The 23,848-nt window shown below is 43.2% G+C and overlaps 1 protein-coding gene across 1 annotated transcript in view; it reads left to right on the top strand.

Annotated features, from left to right (window-relative positions):
• LOC140210053 (Fc receptor-like protein 5) overlaps window positions 1-23,848 on the top strand; it is a 69,109-nt gene that overhangs the window by 22,875 nt on the left and 22,386 nt on the right. The window contains 2 exon segments of the mRNA XM_072278831.1: window positions 21,501-21,821; window positions 22,780-23,100. Coding sequence (XP_072134932.1) covers window positions 21,501-21,821; window positions 22,780-23,100 — 642 coding nt within the window.

Here is a 23,848-nt window from a genome sequence, read left to right as displayed (position 1 = left end):
TTTACATTTGTATACAAGAAATGACATTAAACAATCTTGAATCTACTTGTGTAAATTTAATTTTACCTGTAAATTTTCTGAAGAATTTCTCCCTCAGTTTTGTGTGGTTTATGGGCAGAAGATAAATAAGAGGAGTTGTGGGGAAGAGTGGTCACAATCGATTGTCACTATGCACCAATATACCGTTCACACACAAAGTATTTGTGCCTCATGTAGGACTGCCAGAGCACATTGTTAGTGAATACAAATGGGCAAAGTGAACAATATGGAAGAATAATAATCAGTGATGACACATGAGAGGAGAAGTTGGTATTCTGCTAAAAAAAAATGTTATTGAACTAGATGTAATGCAGAAAAGATTTCAAAGCTCAAAATAAATTTATTATACAACCCTGAGATTCATTTTCTAGCGGGCATACTCAGGAATTCCAACAATCATAATAGTATCAATGAATGACTGCAATCCAAGATGTTGCCACTGCCTCGAGAAAATGTGGTTTTGTTCCAGATGATGATCAGGTTTTTCTCCTTTCTCCTACTCATCGTTCTGTCAACACTAGTTTACTCTTCTAATTAAACTCGTCTGCCTGTGCTTATCTACCGAGCTCCACTCCACTAAGGTTACAGAGGAAACAGGAGGTAAATGTTTCAAACACAGAGCCATCTCGTTTTGTCTCATCAGTTCTGTATCTCTTCCCCTTTGCTCAGTTTCATGATATGGAAGGTTGGTCGTTGGCTGCTCTTCACACTGCTGCTGATCTGCACTATTTCAGTCTCATGGTTCACAAGGGAAACTAAGGTAGGTTTCTGGACATCAATGGAATTTGCTTTCAAATATACTGATCATTTGAGGGAAGATATTTAAACACATTGACTATTTCTTATCCAATGGTCAATCCAAAGCTATCTGCAGATGATATTGACAAGATGTTGACAACTGTATGTGTGCAGAATGTTTGATGTGAATATATTGGAGTCCAAGCTCCAGATACAACTCTAAAGCAGAGTTCCCAGTGTCAATGAGTCTGATGATTTGACCGTTGCCTTTTACAGAAACCTGATGAATCAGATCCTCCCAGAGTGGTCTATAAGGTAAAGTGAAGGCTTTGGGATCACACAGATTGTGTTGAAATCTCGCAACAGGATCAAGTATTCATACTTCTTCAGAATTTCTGCAAATTTAACATTTATGGAGAATTAACCTCTCATCATTCATTATCAACTTCATGAAGGTGAAGAAATAATGTTACCATACTTCAGGACATTAACTTTTTTGAGCATTCCATTTCCAACATGCCACCTCCGCAGATCTCAATTATATGGCACCTTTTCACATTGTTTTCTTTTTGTGGCACAGGCAACAATTTTTAACCCTATCATGGCTGTGAACTGCTGAAGAACATTTTACTCTATTAAATGCTGTTAGAACCATAGAACACTACAGCACAGAAAACAGGCCATTCGGCCCTTCTAGTATGTGCCAAAACTTTATTCCGCCAGTCCCATTGACCTGCACCCAGTCCATATCCCTCCAGACCTCTCCCATCCATGTATCTATCCAATTTATTCTTAAAACTTAAGAGTGAGCCTGCATTTACCATGTCAGATGGCAGCTCATTCCACACTCCCACCACTCTCTGAGAGAAGAAGTTCCCCCTAAACCTTTCCCCTTTCACTCTAAAGCCATGTCCTCTCATATTTATCTCTCCTAATCTAAGTGGAAAGAGCCTACTCACATCTACTCTGTCTACACCCCTCATAATTTTGTAAACCTGTATCAAATTTCCCCTCATTCTTCTATGCTCCAAAGAATAAAGTCCTAACCTGTTCAATCTTTCCCTGTAACTCGACTCCTGAAGACCCAGCAACATTCTCGTAAATCTTTTCTGCACTCTTTCAATCTTACTGATATCCTTCCTATAGTTAGGTGACCAGAACTGTACACAATATCCAAATTTGGCCTCACCTATGTCTTATGCAACCTCACCATAACATTCCAACTCCTATACTCAATACTTTAATTTATGAATGCCAGGATGCCAAAAGCCTTCTTTACAACCCTGTCTACCTGTGATACCACTTTCAGGGAATTATGCATCTGAACTCCTAGACCCCTTTGTTCCTCTACACTCCTCAGTGCCCTACCATTTACTGTGTATGTCCTACTTTGATTTGTCCTTCCAAAATGGAACACTTCACACTTGGCTGCATTAAATTCTATCTAACATTTTCTGGCCCATTTTTCTCATTGGTCTTTGATCTTCTAGGGGACCAATTTTGTCCCTTACTATCCTTTTACTCTTAATATACTTGTAGAAACCCTTCGGGTTTACCTTCACATTATCTGCCAAAGCAACCTCATGTCTTCTTTTTGCCTTCCTGATTTCCTTCTTTCGTATTTTCTTACATTTTCTATACTCTTCAAGTAACTCATTTGTTCCTTGTTGCCTATACCTGCTATACACTTCTTTATTTTTCTTGATCAGATCGTCAATATCCCTTGAAAACCAAGGTTCCCTATGCTTGTTAGCTTTGGCTTTAATCATGGCAGGAACATGCCAACTCTGCACTCTCAAAATTTCGCCTTTGAAGGCCTTCCACTTACTGAACACACCCTTGCCAGAAAACAACTTATCCCAACCCACTCTTCCTAGATCCTTTCTCATTTCCACAAAATCGTCCTTTCTCCAATTTAGAACCTCAGCTCGAGGACCAGACCTATCCTCATCCATAATTAACTTGAAACTAATGACATTATAATTTATAATAACATTCTGATTTATAATGATATTATAAATCAGGGCATTGAGTATCGGAGTTAAGATGTAATGTTAAAATTGTACAAGGCATTGGTAAAGCCAAATTTGGAGTATTATGTACAGTTTTGTTCACCGAATTATAGGAAAGATGTCAACAAAATAGAGAGAGTACAGAGAAGATTTACTAGAATGTTACCTGGGTTTCATCTCCAGAGTTACAAAGAAAGGTTGAACAAGTTGGGTCTTCATTCTTTGGAGTGTAGAAGGTTGAGGGGGGACTTGATAGAGGTACTTAAAATTATGAGGGGGATAGATAGGGTTGACGTGGATATACTTTTTCCATTGAGAGTGGGGGAGATTCAAACAAGAAGACATGAGTTGAGAGATAGGGGGCAAAAGTTTAGGGGTAACACAAGGGGGAACTTCTTTACTCAGAAAGTGGTAGATGTGTGGAAGGAGCTTCCAGTAGAAGTGGTAGAGGCAGGCTCGATATTGTCATTTAAAGTAAAATTGGATAGCTATATGGATAGGAAAGGAATGGAGGGTTATGGGCAGGTCGGTGGGACTAGGTGAGTGTAAGCGCTTGGCATGGACTAGAAGGGCCGAGATGGCCTGTTTCCGTGCTGTAATTGTTATATGGTTATATGGTTATTATGGTCACTGGACACAAAATGTTTGCTTACACATACTTCTGTCACCTGACCTGTCTGGTTCCCTAGTAGGACATCGAGTATTGTATCCTTCATCGTTGGTACCTCTATATATTGATTTAGAAAACTTTCCTGAACACATTTGACAAACTCCAAGCCAGCCAGCCCTTTCACAGTGTGAGAGTTCCAGTCAATACGTGGAAAGTTAAAATCCCCTACTATTACAACTTCCTGTTTCTTACATCGGTCTGCTATCTCTACAGATTTGCTCCTCCAATTCTCTCTGACTATTGGGTGGTCTATAATACAACCCTATTAGTGTGGTCACATCTTTCCTGTTCCTCAGCTCCACCCATATGGCCTCTGTAGACGAGCCCTCCGGGCTGTCCTGTCTATGCACATCTGTGATATTTTCCCTGACTAGTAATGCCACTCCCCCTTTCATCCCTCCCCCTCTGTCACATCTGGAACAATGGAACCCCGGAACACTGAGCTGCCTGTCCTGCCCCTCCTGCAACCAAGTCACATTAACAGCAATAATGTTGTAATCCCACGTGCCAGTCCACGCCCTAAACTCATCTGCCTTACCTACAATACTCCTTGCACTGAAATAGATGCACCTGAGCAGATTTCTGTCACCGCCAAACCTTTGATTTCTGTTTATACATGCAGTTCTCCCATGTCCTTTATCCTCCTCCACCTCACTATCTGCTCTAACACTCTGGTTCCCCTCTCCCTGCAAATCTAGTTTAAACCCCCTGCAGCAGAACTAGCAAACCTACCCACAAGGATGTTAGTCCCCCTCCTGTTCAGGCGCAAACCGTCCCATTGGAACAGATCCCACCCTCCCTGGAACAAAGCCCAATTGTCCAGAAACATGAAGCCCTGCCTCCTGCACCATCTCCTCAGCCACGTATTTAGCTGCATTATCTTTCTATTTCTAGCCTCACTAGCACGTGGCATGGGTAGCAATCTCTAGATTGCAACCCTGGAGGCCCTGTCCTTCAACTTTGCACCTAACTTTCTAAACCCTCTTTGCAGGACCTAATCCTCCTTCCTATCCACGTCATTAGTCCCTACATGGACCACGACATCTGGCTGCTCACCCTCCCTCCTGAGAAGGCCGAGAACTCGATCTGAGATATCGCAGACCCTGGTACCAGGGAGGCAACAGACCATCCGTGATCTCGATCTCTTCCACAGAACCTCTTATCTGTCCCCCTAACTATTGAATCCCCTATCACTACTACTCTCCTCTACTCCCTCCTTCCCTTCTGAGCTGAGGGTCCAGATTCGGTGCCGGAGACGTGACCATTACAACTTGTCCCCAGTAGGTCGTCTCCACCAACAGTATCCAAATTGGTATACTTATTGTTGATGGGAACGGCCACTGCGGTGCTCTGCTCTTTCTGTCTATTCCCCTTCCTCTACTGACAGTCACCCAACTACCTGCCTCCTGACTTTTAGGGGTGACTGTCTCCCTGAAATTCCTGTCTATTTCTGCCTCAGCCTCAGGAATGATCCGAAGTTCATCCAGCTCCAGCTCCAGTTCCCTAACTCGGTTTGTCAGGAGATGCAGCTGGATGAACCTTTTACAGGTGTAGTCATCAGGGATAATTGTGCTGTCCCTGACTTCCCACATACTGCAAACGGAGCACTCGACTGCCCTAACTGCTGCCTCCATTACCTACTCCTAAGTTAATTAAATTAATTAAAGGAACTTACCCGGCCTTACCTCACTGGGAGCAAGCTTGTCCTCAGCCTCTGCTCGCCAAAGCCTCAAAGCTCCACTCCTACCCGGAGCCACTCACACACTGGCCGCTCCTCTTTAGTTGCCCCTCCTTATATTTGTCCCTGCCAATTATCTCAAGTACTCACTCCTCCAATCAACTAATCAACACTCTGATTAATCCTTCAGTTGCCCTCCACGCTCCTTTTCAAGCACACTCACCTCAGCTCCTCAGCTGCTTCCCAGCTCTCAGCGCTCTCCCGAGCCCCTCGTTCCTCCTCGTGCTGCGATGGTCCCGCGATCACACTGTGGATTCATATGCCTGAGGTTGTTGTTGTATGTTTCAATAACTAATAAATAATCTGTTAATATTCTTATTAATAAATTGTTGATATTAATAAGTAATTTATCCTTTTGGTTTAGTTGAGAATGAAATTCAAACGTAGTGAACAGATCACATTTAGGCTCCTGGATTTTCTTAATGGAATCAAGACCATAAGATCATAAAATATGAGCTAGCATGATGATGTATGCAATTCACATGATACATGCACGCCTCGTTTGAAATGAAGAACGAAGTTAGACCCACATTCCCTGACTCCCATATCTTCTTTTGAATTAGATTGATGTTTTGAAGTTACAAAACATAGCATTGGTGACGACGTATCTTTAAAATGAATGTTAGATGGCTGTCAACCTGCTGAAGTGCAGCAAAAGATTTGAAGTAAAGAAACATTGCAAGTAAAAGAAATTGTAGCCCAGCACGTGCAGAGGTGGTCCAAATTAATAGAAAAGCAGCACAGCACATGTTCTTCTGAATGGAGAACACAATCAAGTTTTAAAAACATCAGAAATCAGAAGAATTCATCCATTCATAAAGAGTGAGAACCAGACGCTAATTATCATTTAAAACAGCACAAACAGCTAGCTACATCAGAAAGACGGGCTCGTCTGATTCCACACCAGACAATCGGACTGTGTATACTGAGTTAATTCAACAATAGTTTGAAGCAAATATAATAGATACCGAGAAACAAGTGCCAATTTTGCTGAGTACTTTGCCTTTAAAGGCATACAGTTTGCTTTGAAATTTAGACTGCTCCAAAAAAACCAGCAGAAATTTAGAACATTTAGAAACAATGTTATTATCAATTACAGAAAGCTTTAGGTTTCATTTGCAGAATCAGAAAGAAGGGGAGTCCACTTCAGCGTTTGTGGCTGAATTGAAGAGATTATCTGAGTATTATCAGCTCAATGTTGGGCTTGATGATGCACTGAAAGATTATTTAGTTTGTGGAATCTTACAAGAAAGCAGTCAAAAATAGCTCTTAACTGAAGCACAACTCACATTCAACAGAACATCTAAAATTGTTGTTTCAAAGGAAACCACAGACAGGGATGCAATTGAATTGTAGTCAAGAATGAAAGTTAGTGTAAACAATTTGCAATATCCGAACACAAACTGGCCAGGCTGAACAAATTGTGTTAGCATTGTGTCAGGGGCTCACATTCACCAAATAAATGCAGGTTTAAAGGTGAAACTTGCAGAAGTTGCAATAAAGTAGGACTCATACAAAGAGCATGTCGGGGAGACAAAAATAAGAGGACAGTACACCTTGGACAATTGAACTTGAAGGCAGATTGCAAGGTCAATGGCAGAACTCTGAGCAATGTGGAGGTACAGAGGGATATTGGGGTCCAAGTATGTTGATTCCTCGAAGTTGCTGCACGAGTTAAAAGAATGTTAAAGAAGGTGTGTGATGCACTGGGGACTGATTTCCAGAGCTGCAAGGTAATGGTGCAGCTCTGTAAAACTCTGATTTGATCACCCTTGGAGTATTGTAGAGTGTAAGCCATAGATTGAGTGGACAGCCAGCACCCCTTTCCCGTGGTGACAATGACCAATACCAGAGGACGTCCATTTAAGGTGATTGGAAGAAAGTTTAGGGGTAATATAACAGGCAAGTTTTTTTTTACACAGATTGGTGTGTCCCTGAAATGCATGGCAGGCATGGGAGTAGAGGCTGATATAATAGGAACATTTAAGAGACTTGCAGATAGGCACGCACATGTATGTATGAAAAATAATGTGTTATGGGCTATGTAGGAGGGATGAATTAGACTGATCATGGAACATAGATTGTCTGAGTATTGTATGCCGAAAGACTCATCCTGTACTCTACTAATCTATATGAAATATTGACTGTACTCTTTTCCATTGATGCTGCCTGGCCTGTGAAATTCCCCCAGCATTTTGTGTGTGTTGCTACAAATAACAGAACTGTTTTCTTTTTCTCCACTTTTCAGAATTACACTTTCTTCATATATAGTGATATTTTCAAATTTTGATAATAAATTTACTTTAAACTTTTTGAGCTTTAATAAGGTGCATGATTACTTATCTACAGTAACGCATTTTTGAGCATAGATCACAGAAATTTACAGCACATTACAGGCCCTTCGGCCCACAAAGTTGTGCCAACCATGTAACCTACTCTAGAAACTGCCTAGAATTTCCAAATAGCTCTCTATTTTTCTGAGCTCCATTTACTTATCTACGAGTCTCTTAAAAGACCCTATTGAATCCCACCTCCACCACCATTGCCGGCAGTGCATACTGCACAATGACAACTCTGTGTGGAAAAATTTACCTCTCACTTAGACCTTGTACCTACTTCCAAACTCCTTGAAACTATGATCCTTTATGTTAGCCATTTCAGCCTGGGGTAAAAGCCTCCGGCTATCCACACGATCAATGCCTCTCATCATCTTACACACCTCTTTCAGGTCATCTCTCATCTTCTGTAACTCCAAGAAGAAAAGGACAAGTTCACTCAACCTGTTCTCATTGGGCATGATCTCCAATCCAGGCAACATCCTTTTAAATCTACTTTGCACTGTCTCTAGAGTATCCACATCCTTCCTGTAGTGAGGTGACCAGAACTGAAGACAGTACTCCAAATGAAGTCTAACTAAGGTCTTATATAGCTGTAAAATTACGTCACAGCTCTGAAACTCAATCCCATGGTTGATGAAGGCCAAAATACCATACACCTTCTTAACAACACAGTCAACCTGCACGGCAGCTTAGAGTCCCCTATGGACACAGATCCCAAAATCACATTGATCCTCCACACTGCCAAGAGTCTTACTATTAACATTATATTCTGTCTTCAAATTTGACCTCCTGAAATAAATCACTTCACATTTATCTGGGTTGAAGTCCATCTGCTATTTCTCAGTCCAGTTCTGCATCCTATCGACATCGCACTCTAACCTCAGACAACCCTCCAGACTATCCACAACACCCCCAACTTTTGTGTCATCAGCAAACTGACTAACCCACCCTTCCACTTCTTCATCCAGGTCATTTATAAAAATCACAAAGAGGAGGGGTCCCAGAGCAAATCACTGTGGAACACCACTGGTCACCCTCCTCCATGCAGAATACAAACCATATACAAACACTCTTTTCCTTCTGTGGACAAGCCAATTCTGGATTCACAAAGCAAGGTCTCCTTGGATCCCATGCCTCAATATTTTCATAAGGCTTGATGTGCCCTTGACAAAGCCATGCTGACTCTCCCTAATCAGATTACGTCTGTTAGAACCACGGATTCGGCAGCGCAGGAGATTCGGCAATTGCACTCATGAATGTGCATGTGTCAGCTAATTGTTACTTCATTGTGATAGTATTTAACTCCAGTCATAGTATTTGTCGAGACTTGGTCATGGACATAGCTACACTTCATTACCTGCATTCTGCCTTGGCTGAGAAATTGGACTGTCAACTGACTGTGAAGACAAGCGGTATTCATTTTATTCTTAGTTGTTCTTTTCAGCCGCACTGTAGGCTCCACTTTCCATCTGAGTGTTTTAGTCAATGGCCCTGTTTGGCCTAACGTTTATTGTTTTCTTTTTCCTTTCTAACATCGTTCACATTAAAGTCTGTGAAATATCGAACCACTTCAGTTTCTCTCACTCTGCACTTGGGCCATATCCAAATCTGGTGACAATATATTTCCAAATGTTCATAAATCCTGCCTCTCAGGATCTTCTCCAACAACTTGCCCTCCACTGAAGTAAGACACACTGGTCTATAATTTCCTGGAGTATCTCTAATCCCTTTTCTGAAGAAGTGAACAAAGTTTGCAACCATGCAGTCCTCTGGTACTTCGCCTGTCCCTATTGATGATACAAAAATCATCACCAGAATCTCAGCAATCTTCTTCCTCGCTTCCCCCTGTAGCCTGGGGTATATCACGATCGGTCCCGGTGACTCATCTAACTTAGTACCTTTCAGAAGCTCCAGCAGATCCTCTTTCTTAATGTTTATTCACTCAACTGTTTCAATCTGCTGTATGTCACCCTCACAATTGCTAAGGTCCTTTTCATTGGTGAATACTGAAGCAAAGTATTCATTAGGTTCCTCCGCTATCTCCATTGACTCCATACACGTTTTTCACTATCGCTCCTGATTAGTCCTATTCTCACATGGCTCATCCTCCTGTTCTTCACATATTTGTAGAACGCCCTTGGGTTTTCCTTCATCCTGTTTACAAGTGCCTTCTCATGGCCCCTTCTGGCTCTCCTAATTTCATTCCTGAGCTCCTTTCTGGCACCCTTGTAATTTTCTTGAGCTCTAACAGTACCTAGTTTCTTGAACCTTTTGTAAATTTTTCTTTACTTTTTATCTAGATTTTCTACATCCTTTGTACACCGTGACTTTTTTATCCCACAATCCTTTCCCTGCCTCAATGGAACATACCCATGCAGAACGCCATGCAAATGTTCCCTGAACACTTGCCACTTTTTTGCCATGCATTTCCCTGAGAACATCAGCTTCCAATTTATGTTCCTAAGTTCCTACCAAACAGTATCATATTTCACCTACCCCAATTAAATGTTTTTGCAAATAGTCTGCTCCTGTCTCTTTCTAGCGCTAAGGTAAAGCAGAAAGAGTTGTGATCACTATCTCCAAAATGCTCTTCTACTGAGAGATCTGACACCTGACAGTTCATTTCCCAATACCAGATCAAGTACAGCCTCTTCTCTAGTTGACTTATCTACGTATTGCATCAGGAAACCTTCCTGAACACAACTAACAAATTCCACCCCACCTAAACCCCTTGCTCGAAAGAAATGCTAGTCAATATTTGGAAAGTTACAATCACTCATCACAACAACCCTTTTATTTTTGCACCATTCCAGAATCTGCCTCCTTATCTGCTCCTCGATGTCTCTGTTACTATTGGGTGATGGTCTATAAAAAACACCCAGCAGAATTTTTGCCCCCTTCCTGTTTCTGACTTCCACCCACAATGACGCAGTAGACAATCCTTCCAAGACTTCCTCCTTTTCTGCAGCCGTAATACTATCCCTGATTAGCAATGCTTCTCCCCCATCTCTTTTGCCTCCCTCCCAGTCCTTTTTAAAACCTCTAAACTCGGCACACTCAGCAGCCATTCCTGCACCTGAGACATCCAAGTCTCTGTAGTCACATCAACATGATAGTTCCACATATTGCTCCCCACTCTAAGTTCATCTGCCTTGCCTATGATTCTCCTTGCATTAAAATAGACACATCTCAAACCATCTGGCTGAATGCATCTTTGCTGTATCATCTGTTTCTCCTCCCTCACAAACTTCCTACAAGCTGTCCCGACTTTTGCACCACTACCACATCCTCTGCCTCTTCACTTCGGTTCCCACCCCACTGCAAATCTAGTTTAAACCCTCCCCAATAGTATGAGCAAACCTCCCTCCCAGGATATTAGTTACCCTCCAGTTCAGGTGCAACCCGTCCCCCTTGTACAGGTCACCCCTTCCCCAGAAAAGGTTCCAATGATTCAAGAACTTGAAACCCTGCCCCCTGCTCCATCTCCTCAGCCACTCATTCATCTGTGTTATCTTCCTGTTCTGACCTTCACTAGCTCATGGCACCAGGAGTAATCTGGAGATTACCACCTTGGAGGTTCTGCTCTTCAGCCTCCTTCCTGACTCCCTAAATGTACGACGCAGAACCTCTACCCCTCTCCTGCCTATATCATTGGTACCAACATGTACTGTGACCTCCAGCTGCTCACGCTCCCCTTCAAGAATATTCTTCAACCATTCTGAGACATCCTGAACCCTAGCACACAGGAGGCAACACACTATCCTGCTGTTTCTTTTGCTGCTGCAGAATCCCCTATCTGCATAAATGGAGTGAGAAAGAGACACAGCATGAAAATTTCTGGTCACTGTACAAAGGTTTTAAAGAAGAATGAGCAATGGAAATAAAAGTTGGGTGCTGACTAAAATGAGTGAGCTGCAAACTTTTGCAGCTTGCATTGTTCATCAGGGTGTGAATCTGCAAATAGAAGGTGTAACTTTTCTCAGTACTGATCTGTGACTGTAACCCATGAATGTACAATAAAGGGTCTTGAAAATAAGAGGTGAACTACACTATTGTCATTATAATCATGAAGTTAGAAAATGCAAAGGACCTTTTCAAGTTCAATCTGAAGTTCAAGTTTATTTGTCATTCAACCATGCACATGTAACAGCTAAACAAAACAATGTTCCTCCGGAGCCAAGGTGAAAAACACAGAAGACAGTTACACACAGCACACATCACACAACACATATAGTTAAAAAAGCACATAGATACACAAAAATAAATAATAATGATAATAATAATATCAGTGCAAATCTCTGAGTGACATATCCGTCCTGAAGACTGATGGTGCAGGGGATATTGTTTCAGAGTGACGTTTCTCTAACAAGAGCGCAGCAGCTCTTTTTGAACTTTGATAAGGTGCACGACTACTGTCCTATTGTAATGCATGTTGAAGAAATGGAGTGAGAAAGAGACTCAAGCATGAAAATAAAGTTGGTGCTGATTAAAATGAGTGAGCTGCAAATTATTGCAGCTTGCATTGGTCATCAGGGTGTAAACCTGCAAACAGATAGTGTAACTTTTCTCAGTACTAACATGCACCTGTAACCCATAAATGTACATACATAGAATAAAATGTCTTGGAAATAAAACAGAAGGTGAACTTCATTATTGTAACTACAATCAGGGTAGTATATGGTGACATATATGTACTCTGATAATAAATTTAATTTGAATTTTAAACTTTGAAATGCCTCACTGACAAGGAGGAATATGACACAATAGTCTTCACCTGCTGTGTGAGGATGTGAAGCAAAAACACTAGAGTCTGTTAGGAGCTCTTGACCTCTACAAGTCAGGGTTATCTGATGGGATTTGATTAGCCCGAGATGATTCCATTTACAGTGGTCCCACTTGTGAATCTGGACCTGTTAAACCCAAACTCATTAATAGTCTGAGGGAATGAACTTGCTCGTTTTTTTTTCTGCTGCAAAACAGGGAATTTTACATCAGAAGACAGTTAAAACAAACCTGATTCTGATTCTGAAAGGGGCCCTTTCCCTTTCTGAGGACATCCCAAAGCAATTCTCAGTGGATATGCTGAGAACTTCTGTGCTCTTTACATGACTTACAAAACAGAATTTAAGGAAGTACCAATGGATGCCTCATGTAACTGAGAGGGTCATGGTTTTTGACTTCTCCAGTACATTCAACACCATCCGCCCTGCTCTGCTGGGGGAGAAGCTGACAGTGATGCAGGTGGATGCTTTCCTGGTGTCATGGATTCTTGATTACCTGACTGGCAGACCACAGTACGTGTGCTTGCAACACTGTGTGTCCGACAGAGTGATCAGCAGCACTGGGGCTCCACAGGGGACTGTCTTGTCTCCCCTTCCCTTCACCATTTACACCTCGGACTTCAACTACTTCACAGAGTCTTGTCATCTTCAGAAGTTTTCTGATGACTCGGCCACAGTTGAATGCATCAGCAAGGGAGATGAGGCTGAGTATAGGGCTACGGTAGGAAACTTTGTCACATGGTGTGAGCAGAATTATCTGCAGCTTAATGTGAAAAAGACTAAGGAGCTGGTGGTAGACCTGAGGAGAGCTAAGGTACGGGTGACCCCTGTTTCCATCCGGGGGGTCAGTGTGGACATGGTGGAGGATTACAAATACCTGGGGATAAGAATTGACAATAAACTGGACTGGTCAAAGAACACTGAGGCTGTCTACAAGAAGAGTCAGAGCCGTCTCTATTTCCTGAGGAGACTGAGGTCCTTTAGCATCTGCTGGACGATGCTGAGGATGTTCTACGAGGCTGTGGTGGCCAGCGCTATCATGTTTGCTGTTTTGTGCTGGGGCAGCAGGCTGAGGGTAGCAGACACCAACAGAATCAACCAACTCATTCGTAAGGCCAGTGATGTTGTGGGGATGGAACTGGACTCTCTGATGGTGGTGTCTGAAAAGAGGATGCTGTCCAAGTTGCAAGCCATCTTGGACAATGTCTCCCATCCACTACATAACATACTGGTTGGGCACAGGAGTACATTCAGCCAGAGACTCATTCCACCGAGATGCAACACTGAGCGTCATAGGAAGTCATTCCTGCCTGTGGCCATCAAACTTTACAACTCCTCCCTTGGAGGGTCAGACACCCTGAGCCAAGAGGCTGGTCCCGGACTTATTTCCTAGCATAATTTACATATTACTATTTAACTATTTATGGTTTTATTACTATTTATTATCTATGGTGCAACTGTAACGAAAACCAATTTCCCCCAGGATCAATAAAGTATGACTACGACTATGACTATGACTATGACTAAACAAATTGTTCCATCATCTGCCTTCATTGTTCCATCACTTAAGAGCATAAGACCAGAAGACAATATTCCAGGAACATAATTAGGCCATTCAGCCTATCAGTCTGTGCCACCATTCTATAATGGCTGACTTATTATCCACCTCAGCCCCATTCTCCACATAACCTTCAACACCCTTACTAATCAAGAACCACCAACATCCACTTTAAATATTCACAATGACGTAGTCTCCACAGCCTTCTTTTTCAATGAATTCCACAGGTTCACCACTCTCTGACTAAAGAAATTCTTTCTCATCTCTGTTCAAAAGGGATGTCATTGTATCGGAGACTCCCCCATGATAGGAAACATCGTCTCCACATACACTCCATCCAGGCCTTTCACTATTCAAGAGATTCCAATGAAATTTCCCCCTCATTTTTCTAAACTCCAGCAAGTACAGGCCCAGAGCCATCAAACGCTCCTCATGTGTTAACCTTGCTCATTCCTGGGATCATTCCCATGAATCTCCTCTGGACCCTCTCCAAATACAGCACATCCTTTCATAGATAGGGTTTCCTAAACTGTTCAACATATTCCAAGTGCAGTCTGACCAATACCTTATAAAGCCTCAGTTCTTTGATAACTTCCCAAAAACCAACTGGAAAACATTTTATGATCCCATAGTTGTGTTTACAGCTGTGCACAGGATTGGGATTAATTTTAAACACAAAGGTCAAAAGGCCTTTACTTCATGGAATTATTATTGTTGTTCAGTGATCTTGCTGAAACAAAAATGCTGATCTGAAGATATTTTGCATCTCTGCACTTGCTCTCATCAGCATATAGCACAATGGTTATTGAGAAGTTTTCCAAAAAGTGATGGGAAAATACAGGAAGAGGGTAGAACAATTTGTTTATATATAGCATCTACTGGTACTTCCCTATATTCTGTTTGGGAAGATAAATAAAGAAGACAGAAGTTCTAACCACATCTTTTGCTGAGAGTGAAAATTACACAGATGACAGTAGTGACTGATACAACAGAGTCAGCACTCATACTATATCCCAATGTACAGAATTTAAGCAGACATACATTCATGGCTAATATACTGCACTGTTTTCTCCTAAAACACATGTAACAAACCCAAAGTAACAAAAGCTCTCTATCTATACTGAATTATTTTTATCATTTATCCATTTCTGTACAATGTGAAATTCAGTGTTTATAAACAATTGCAAAATCAGCAACGAAAATTCAGGACAATATAAATCAGCCACATTCTTGGATCATCTCAACCCTCGCACTGCAATGAAATTAAGATTGAACAATGAAACAACACACACAAAATGCCGGGGGAGCTCAGCAGTCCAGGCAGTTGAACAATTAACATTGTTTAGTTAAACTCCAAGATGGTGCCGATACAGATAATTTCAGGACATACAGTATGCCAGTGATATGAAACTTGATTTTGATTCTGATCCTGTATTGTTTCTCCAACAAGTGTGACATGTGAGAATTGTTATCCCTTGTACTGAAGCTCTCTCTGTTACAAGGGGGGCGCTGGTAGCGGACCCAAATGCAAGACACAGACACTGAAGTTCTAGGAACAGGACTAGGTTTGTCAGGAAAGCAAGGGAAGAAACAATGCTGGACATTGACACAGGCCCTGGGCGAGGATTCAGGGCCTGGGCTAGGACTTGGGCTAGAAGCACGGAACCCGGATGTGGAATGAGGAACAAAGAGCCTGGACTAGGAACTTGCAACCAGAGCCTGGACAAGGACCCGGAACCTGGGTCTTAGTTGGGACTTGGAACCTGAGTCTTGACTCGGAACCGGAACCCGGGTCTAGGCTGGGACTCAGGACTAGGATCTTGGCAAGGACAGGATGTGGAACTCCTGCACAGCACGAGGTTCTTGAATGTGGCTTGGATAGGCCGAGGGACTCCTGGACTGGACGAGGGAACTCCAGCACAGGACGTGGCTTTTGAACTAGATTTGGCTCGGCTCTTGGACTCGGCTTGGTTAGGCTCTTGGGTACGGAGCTGGGACTCCTCCTTGGAGCACAGGGCAGGGATGTCTGCTGAGGATTTGGATTGGGCGATCCAGCACAGGATGAGGAATCTCCAGCACTGGGCTGGGCGAGGCACCAGAACTGGATAAGGACACAAAGCTCAGACTTAGACAAGGCTGGAACATGGCGCCTGGACTTGGTCTTGGAACACAGCAACAGAGAGCTTTGGATTTGAGCACAGGAACAGGAACCACAGAGTCAGGACTCCTCCTTGGGAAGCACAAGATGTAGGGTTGGGACTTGTACACAGAACATGGAAACTAAACAGAGGGACACAAAGAGACAGTTCCAAACTCAATGACAGATAGTTCCCTCTCTTGGCACGGCAAGGCTCTGGTCTCACTCCGGCGGCTGAACTTGACAAGGTTGCAGGCAAAGGTTTCAGAAGGAAGGGAAGGGAACAGTCCAGCCAAAACAATCCCTAGGTTTGCAGAGGTATTTATGTGCCAGGCCGAATTGAGAATCAGGTGCCTCAATTAAGGCACCCAACAGAACAAGAGAGAAAACAGGAAAACCCAGAACAAGCATTGATGGACTGGACCGTGAACAGAAATGCAGACTTCACTGACTGGACCATGACACTCTAAGACTTCATCTGCCTCAGGGAATCGCACAGCATGAATCTGGATAGATCACACTTTGACTAACATTGAAAGATCTAACCAGGTGAACAGGAATATTGGGAAGCTAGCAACTGAGAATCTGTGCAAAAGTATGCAGAGTTAGGATATGGAGGTGAATTAGGTAAGATAAAAATGTCTTCTCCTTAGACAAGTGTGACCTGTCCATTTACTTTGCCCTATGATTCTATGAGAAATAGAAACTACAGCGGTTGTCTACTTACACAGACCATTTCCTGTCAAAGTGGAGCCGAGTTGGTTTAGGAACAGTTCCGACGTGGCTTTTACCCATTGTGAATGTGTAATTCCATTCAGTAGGTTTCCCCTCACATCTAACTAAAGCAAAGTGAAATCACATCAGAGCTCTTGAAATTGCACCAACGGAGGGAAAAGAATTCAGAAGAGGTGAGCTCTAAAAGTTACTTTAAAGAGTGGGCACAGCCTTTAGAGAGGGAATGAAGTGGAGTACTGTATGCTGAGTTTCCATGAAAGGCCCCTTCTACATCACACCTATTTCCTACCTCTTCATCGCTGTTCAAAAGGGATGTCTCTGGGGGACTAAGATTGCTTCTGCCCTCTCTGCCCCAGCCAATGATTCTGCCGATGTTGGGCAAACATGCTGCCGAAGGCGTTTACAAAAGTGCAGAGGGCAAGCTCTTCCTGGGCTGCAGGAGGGAACTGGCGGTAGCCTTGCTGAGTACAGTGGCTGTGATCTGCTGCAGGGGCCCCCAAGCTTTCTCCGTACTGCACCGTCTGTGGCACAGTTCTTCCCTCATTGCTCGAAACAGCGCTCCAGCACTGATACAAGGGCCCGGTAGTCATGCTGCTTGTCTAGCGTTAGGTCGATGAGGGCTCACAGGGTCTACCCCTCCAGCACCACGGAAAAGTGCACAGCCACCTCGGCGGGCTCTACCTGTTGTGCCATGAGGCAAGTTTGACTTGCTCCGGGCGGCTGGACTGTTGTATCTGGGGAGCTCCAGGGTTGATCTTGTGGCGCTAATCGTTGAGGCCCTTTGGTCTTCCTCTTGCTCCAGCAGCATCTGCCTCATGCCCATCCTCCCATGGCTACGACATCTTGCATTCCCTGGTGCGGGTCGTGACAGAGGCGGGTGTTGCGCTCCGCCGTGTCCGCCAGGTTGGGTTGACTGGTACGCTCTCTCCGTCGGGGCTCCCTGGGAAGGCACGAAGCTCGGTTCCCAGGTCCTCCCTGGGGTCTCATCTCATGAGCTCGGTACGGGGCAGGCATACTGCTCGGTCCTGGACTTATTACGCGTGTCTTAAGGCACTCTATACAACGTCGTAGCCCTTCAATCTCATTGTCAATTTTGCATCCCACTCCTGATACCAATGTGGCGAACATTTGGTCCACAATGACAGACGAGGAAACTCATTGAACTCAACAACCATTGTATTGTTATAAACCCAAAACAGACTAGGAACCATGACCCGGAGAGTGAACCCAACCAGTCTCATACAGATGGGGGAGGTAACCATCACACACCTCCATTGCAGTTAGGGTGACCCACAAATACACAAGCAAATAACTGTATAATCCAAGCTAAAATGTAACAATAAAAGAACTGGAACTTCCCACCATAATCCCATAAAAACATTTGAACACAAGAGCAATAAATAGTGCTGGTCATTAGAAATTCAGGGGCGGTGTCACAATATTATGATTAGTTTTTCTTAGGGTTCTTTTACCTTAATCTGTCAAATCAATCCAGGTTCATTGCACAACACCCAATCCAGAATAACTGATCCCCTAGTGAGCTTAGCCACAAACTGCTCTAAAAAGACATCTCATAGGCACTCCAGAAATTCTCCATCCTGGAAACCGGCACCAACCTGATTTTCCCAATCTACCTGCACACTGAAGTCTCCCATGACCGTTGTAACATTCACGAGAAAACCTGAAGGTGCTGGCAGTCTGAGCAACACACCCAAAATGCTGGAGGAACTCAGCAGGCCAGGCAGCATCTATGGAAAAAAGTACAGTCGACATTTTGGCCCATAGATGCTATCTGGCCTGTTGAGTTCCTGCAGCATTTTGTGGCTGTTGTAACATTGCCCTTTTGGCATGCATTTTCTATCTCCTGTTGTAACTTGCAGACCACATCCTTACTACTGTTTGGGTGTCTGTATACAACTCCCATCAGTGTCTTTTTACCTTTGCAGTTCCTTAGTTCTACCCACAATGATTCAAAGCTGCCTGACCATATGTCATCTATTTCTAATGATTTGATTTCATGTTTTACCAATAAAGCCAGCCCACCTCATCTTCCTTCCTGCCTGTCTTTTCGATACAATATGTATCCCAGGACATTCAATTTCCAGCTAGAATCTTTTCTCAGCATGATTCAGTGATGCCTACAACATCACACCTACCAATCCTCAACTGTGCTGCAAGATCATCTACCTCATTTTGTATACTGCGCACATTCAGATATAACACCTTCAGTCCTGTATTCACTCTTTTCAATTTTGTCTGCCTTTTATGTTGCAACTCATCCCGTTGATATATTTTCTAATCCTGATATTTTAGCTCTTCTCAGCATTTAATTTAATCCTTGGGAACTGTTTGAAAGTTTCTCTCTTGCTAAATATAGCTAAAAGCTTTGAAGATCGTCACTTCCTACTCTCCAGTTGTGGTTTTTGATCAAACTCCCTGCTGCTTTCTTCCTCATTTTTATTTCCCAGCTATTTCTCTCTGAGGACAGATAGGTCCTGGCTGGGTCTCTGCGAATAAAAAGATGTGGACTTCAGTTCTTCTGATTGGTTTCCTACCCGGTGAGTAACAAACTGCGCTGGACATTTGCATCATCAGTTTTGGTTTGGGGGTCATACACCATTTTCAGAACAGTATTTGAATACCTGTAGACACTAAAGATGTCAGAAACTGGAGTTCAGAGTTCACTCCTGGAGGAACTCACTGGGTCAAGCAGCTTCTTTCAGGGAGAGGGGAAATGTCAACGGTTTGGGTCGAGACCCTGCGTCACGTGTGAGTGGAGAGGGATAGAGTATAAATAGAAGAGGGGGAGGTGTGAGACTGGGTCCACTAGGTGGTAGGGGATTGAGGAGGGGTGAAGCACAGTCGGCAAATAGAATGGAGAGGGGAAGGTGTGGAGTTTCAAGTGGGAGAGAGGTGAAGCAGATAAGGAGAAAAGGGGAATAGTATGGAGTCAGTCAGGAGAGAATATGTCCAGGTGGAGAAATCTCCTGGTGGCTGTTAAGCGAGAACATCAGGTCTGCCATTTCTGGAATCTGATTTCACAATGTAGGGATCACTATGAGATTATTGTCTTGAAATCAGTGTCATTCCTGGACCATTTCAGTGGGGCAATTAGTAAAGAACATTACTAGATCTAGAGTCAAAGGTAAACCAGGGTGTGTAGGGATGAAAGATTTCTGTCCTGAAAGGCCTTTCTGATCCAGATGGGATTTTGACAGTCTGGTAGTTGATCATTATCATTATTGATATGTGTTTTTAATCCAGAAATAATTAATAAATTATCTACATAAACTCTTAATGTATCCTTAAAGAAATTAAAATTGCACCTGGATTTCTAGACACTAAAGTACTAATGACCACTATTGCACCACCTTCTAATTACACAGAGAAATACTTGATAGGTACAAAATATAAAGTTTCCATCAGAACCAGAGGGCCTGGTTTTAGACATCATGAGGGGTTTCTTTCTGCAGTTTATAAACTGGTCTGTAAGTGAGGAGTAAATCAGGACACCAGCCTAATGGAGAGGACTGAAACATGATCTCAAATGATCCTACCAACTTCCAGCTCAATCAGTTTCAATAGATACATTTAATGTACATCCTGAAATTCTTTTTCTGAGCATACATCCACAAAAACAGAGGAATGCCTCAAAGAATGAATGACAATTAAATGTTAGAACCCCAAAGAACCCCCCAACTCCCCCTCTCACGCATAAGCAGCAGCAAAGCAATGATCCCCCCTCCCCCACCAGCAAAAAAGCATCAACACCCCACCCACTGAGCACTCAAGCATGCAGCAAAGCATAAATAAAGACACAGACTTGCAGTACCCCAAAGACTATTCATTCACCCGGTAATTCAACATACCGCAGGCGCTCTCGCTCCCTAATAAGGGAAAAGAGGTGTCCCTGTTTCACAGGTAGAAGGGAGGCATAACAAAGCGACTTGCTGATTTATGGTGTTAAAATTCTGTTGTGTTGTATTTTCCAAGCCCTGTGCCCAAAAGGCTCGGGCCTCTGGGCACACAACCTGCAGCCAGCTCGCCGCTTACGATCTTCCGTGTACTCCCACGACTCACCAGCCTTGAATCCGCCTGCCTCCAGAGCCACGAAAAGCCGGCACCCTGAAGGCGCGCTGACCTTCCAGGCTGCATCCTTGGCATATCGAAAAGCGACCAGTCGTGAGGCCCCGAAAGCAGGTCCCATTTCCACCAAGAACTGAATTGAGTGTGTAACCTTCAGGTCAGGGACTACAGAAGAATCTTGAGAGGGAAAAAAGAGCTATCAAAAGATAGAAATAGAGATGTTTCCAAAATGTCAGCAAAGGAGTTGCCGTTAGGCTCCGCCTCCAGTTCCAATTTCCTGGAATCTGAGACACACACACACAAAAATCTGGGAGTATTCCAAATTAATCCTTTGGGAACTTTGTGTACATTTGAAGGGCTGATAGGAGGTAATTGAAAGTTTAATATTGCCGCTGTCCCCCAGTACTGCACTGGAGGGTCAGCCCTGGGTTTCTGCTCAGGGCTCTGGAGTGGGAAGTGAACCCACAATGTACTGACACAGGGGAGAGAGCACTGACACAGCTGACACAGTAACAGCACTGACTGCACTTCACACCAAAATCATTAGCCGTGGTAACACGTGCCACTTGCTGGACGTGACCTGGACGGGTTTTTTATCGTCATGTTCAAAAATATTAGTTTGCATTAATTGGTCCTTTCCCCTCAAAACTGAAAATGCCTCCCTCAGTTTCAGGTGCATTGTGGGCAGAGAAATATGTAAAAGGAGTTTTGGGAAGAGCGATCACAATCGATTGTCACTATGAAGAAAAGCACCGCTCACACAAAAAGTATTGGTGTGATGGATGGACTCCACTGTGTTCAGTTTTAGTGGAAACAAATGGGCAGCACAGACGGAGTGGACGAGTGTCAATCACAGATAACCCAGAACAGAAAATATTTACTGTTACTGTGGATGATCACCACTCTGGAGATACAGGATGGTACAGCTGTGGAATTAGAACACCAGGTCTTGATACGAGATATTATTTACATCTAGAAGTACATGAAGGTAGGTTTCTCAGTGATTGACTTTGTCCCTTCAGTAGAATAAATGTCTCATCCATGTTTTCTCCGGGAAGGGTCTGTGCATTAGATGTCCTGGGGAGTGACAATGTGCTGATCCCAGGGTGAAGCTTGTTGAATGGAGAAATGCCCATCTCGTGGATGTGTCTGAAGAACAGCATTCTTCTCCTCCTCCTGCTCAGCCTCTGCACAGATTACAAGATCTTTGTCCAGACACTGTCCATCCCTAACTACCATTGCATTAATATCAGTGCCAAATATTTCCCTTTCTACGGCAGGTCATTTTCTCATGAAAGCCACCAAACATGTGACGGATATCTCACAAGTTGCTGCCTTTAAGCACTCAATGGCCACTTCATTAGGTATCTTCATAACTAATAAATAGGCCACTGAGTGTACATTCATGGTCTTCTGCCGCTCTGACCCACTCACTTCAAGGTTCAGATACTCTTCTGCACACCACCGTCATAACACATGGTTATTTAAACTCCTGTCATCTTTCTGTCAGCTTGAACCAGTCCGGCCATTCTCCTCTGACCTCTCTCATAAAGAAGGCATTTTTGATCACAGAATTGCTGCTCACTGGATACTTTCTGGTTTTTTTGCACCGTTCTGTGTAAACTCTGGAGAGAGTTGTGCCTGAACATCCCAGGAGGTCAACAGTTTCTGAGATGCTCAGACCTCTCCATCTGCCACCAACTATTATTCCGCAGTCAAAGTCACTAAGAGCACATTTCCTCTCTATTCTGATGTTTTGCCTAAACAGCAACCAGACATCTTGACCATGTCTGCATGATTTTATGGACTGTGTTGCTGCCACATAAATGACTAATCTGATATTTGCATTAATGACCAGATGAACAGGTGTAGCTAATAAAGTGGCAGAAGAGTGTTTGATTTTCAGATGTTCATTCAGAGTCTGATTGTTGAATTCCTTCCCACAGAACCTGTGTCTGTTCCTGTGCTTCGATATCTGTCACCAGCAAATGTCTCCCGTCTTGGGGGCTCAGTGTCAGTTTCCTGTGAGTCTCTCCAGGGATCCCTTCCCATTCAGTACACATGGTATGAACAAACCTCATCTGGGCATCCAAAGATCTCAGATACCAATAAACAGGCTCTATGTTGTCAATCCTTCAACCAGCAGCACCATCAATATTACTGCAAAGCCTCGAGTAAGCTTGGAGTAAAATACAGTGCAATGGTTAAAGTGACAGTCTTCAACAACGGAGAGATCTGCAGTTACGTGACAGAAATCAATGGCACCAGTAAGTTCTACTTTCAAGAGAGGATACATTTAAATATTTCTTTTTGTTACTCTGTTACTGCTGCTCTTATACTTCTAGTGAGAGTAAGGTATGTCTTTGCATTTGTAGAAGCTACACATTGCAGCCTCCATGGGGTAGAAATAAAGTGCAGTAAACAGTTAAGTCTGTCACTTCCTCCTGGAAGATGTGGAGCATCTCAAACATAGTTGGACTTGCACCTCCATGAAAAAGAAAGAATTCCATTCATACTTGTGACTTCTGCATTGAAGATGTGAGAATGGGTGTCCAGTTGTGAGACAGTGACACTGTCATATAAACAAAAGGAAGGACTCTGAACAAGCAGTATGAAAGAAATTCGAGAATGTCAGGGGGCAGGAGTGAGTGTAGTTGCTACTACTAAGGAGAAGGTGCTTGGAAAACTGAGAGGTCTGAAGGTCAATAGGTTGCCTGGACCAGATAGACTACACCCCAGTGTTCTGAAGGAGGCAGCTGAAGAGATTGTGGAGGCATAAGAAGTGATCTTTAAAGAATAACTGGATTCTGGAATGGTTTTCTAGGACTGAAAAATTGGGAATGTTCCTCCACTCTTTAAGAATAGAGGGAGGCAAATGAAAGGGAGCTAAAGACCAGTTAGCCTGACTTCAGTGGTTGTGAAGATGTTGGAGTCCATTATCAAGGATGAGGTTTTGGGTTACTTGAAGGCACATGATTAAATATGGTTTCATACAGGGGAAATCTAGCCTGAAAA

This window comes from Mobula birostris, chromosome 14 (genome assembly GCF_030028105.1).
Source record: "Mobula birostris isolate sMobBir1 chromosome 14, sMobBir1.hap1, whole genome shotgun sequence".
NCBI lineage: Eukaryota > Metazoa > Chordata > Chondrichthyes > Myliobatiformes > Myliobatidae > Mobula > Mobula birostris.
Note: the sequence above shows the minus strand (reverse complement) of the source record. Positions and strands in the feature narration are given on the sequence as shown.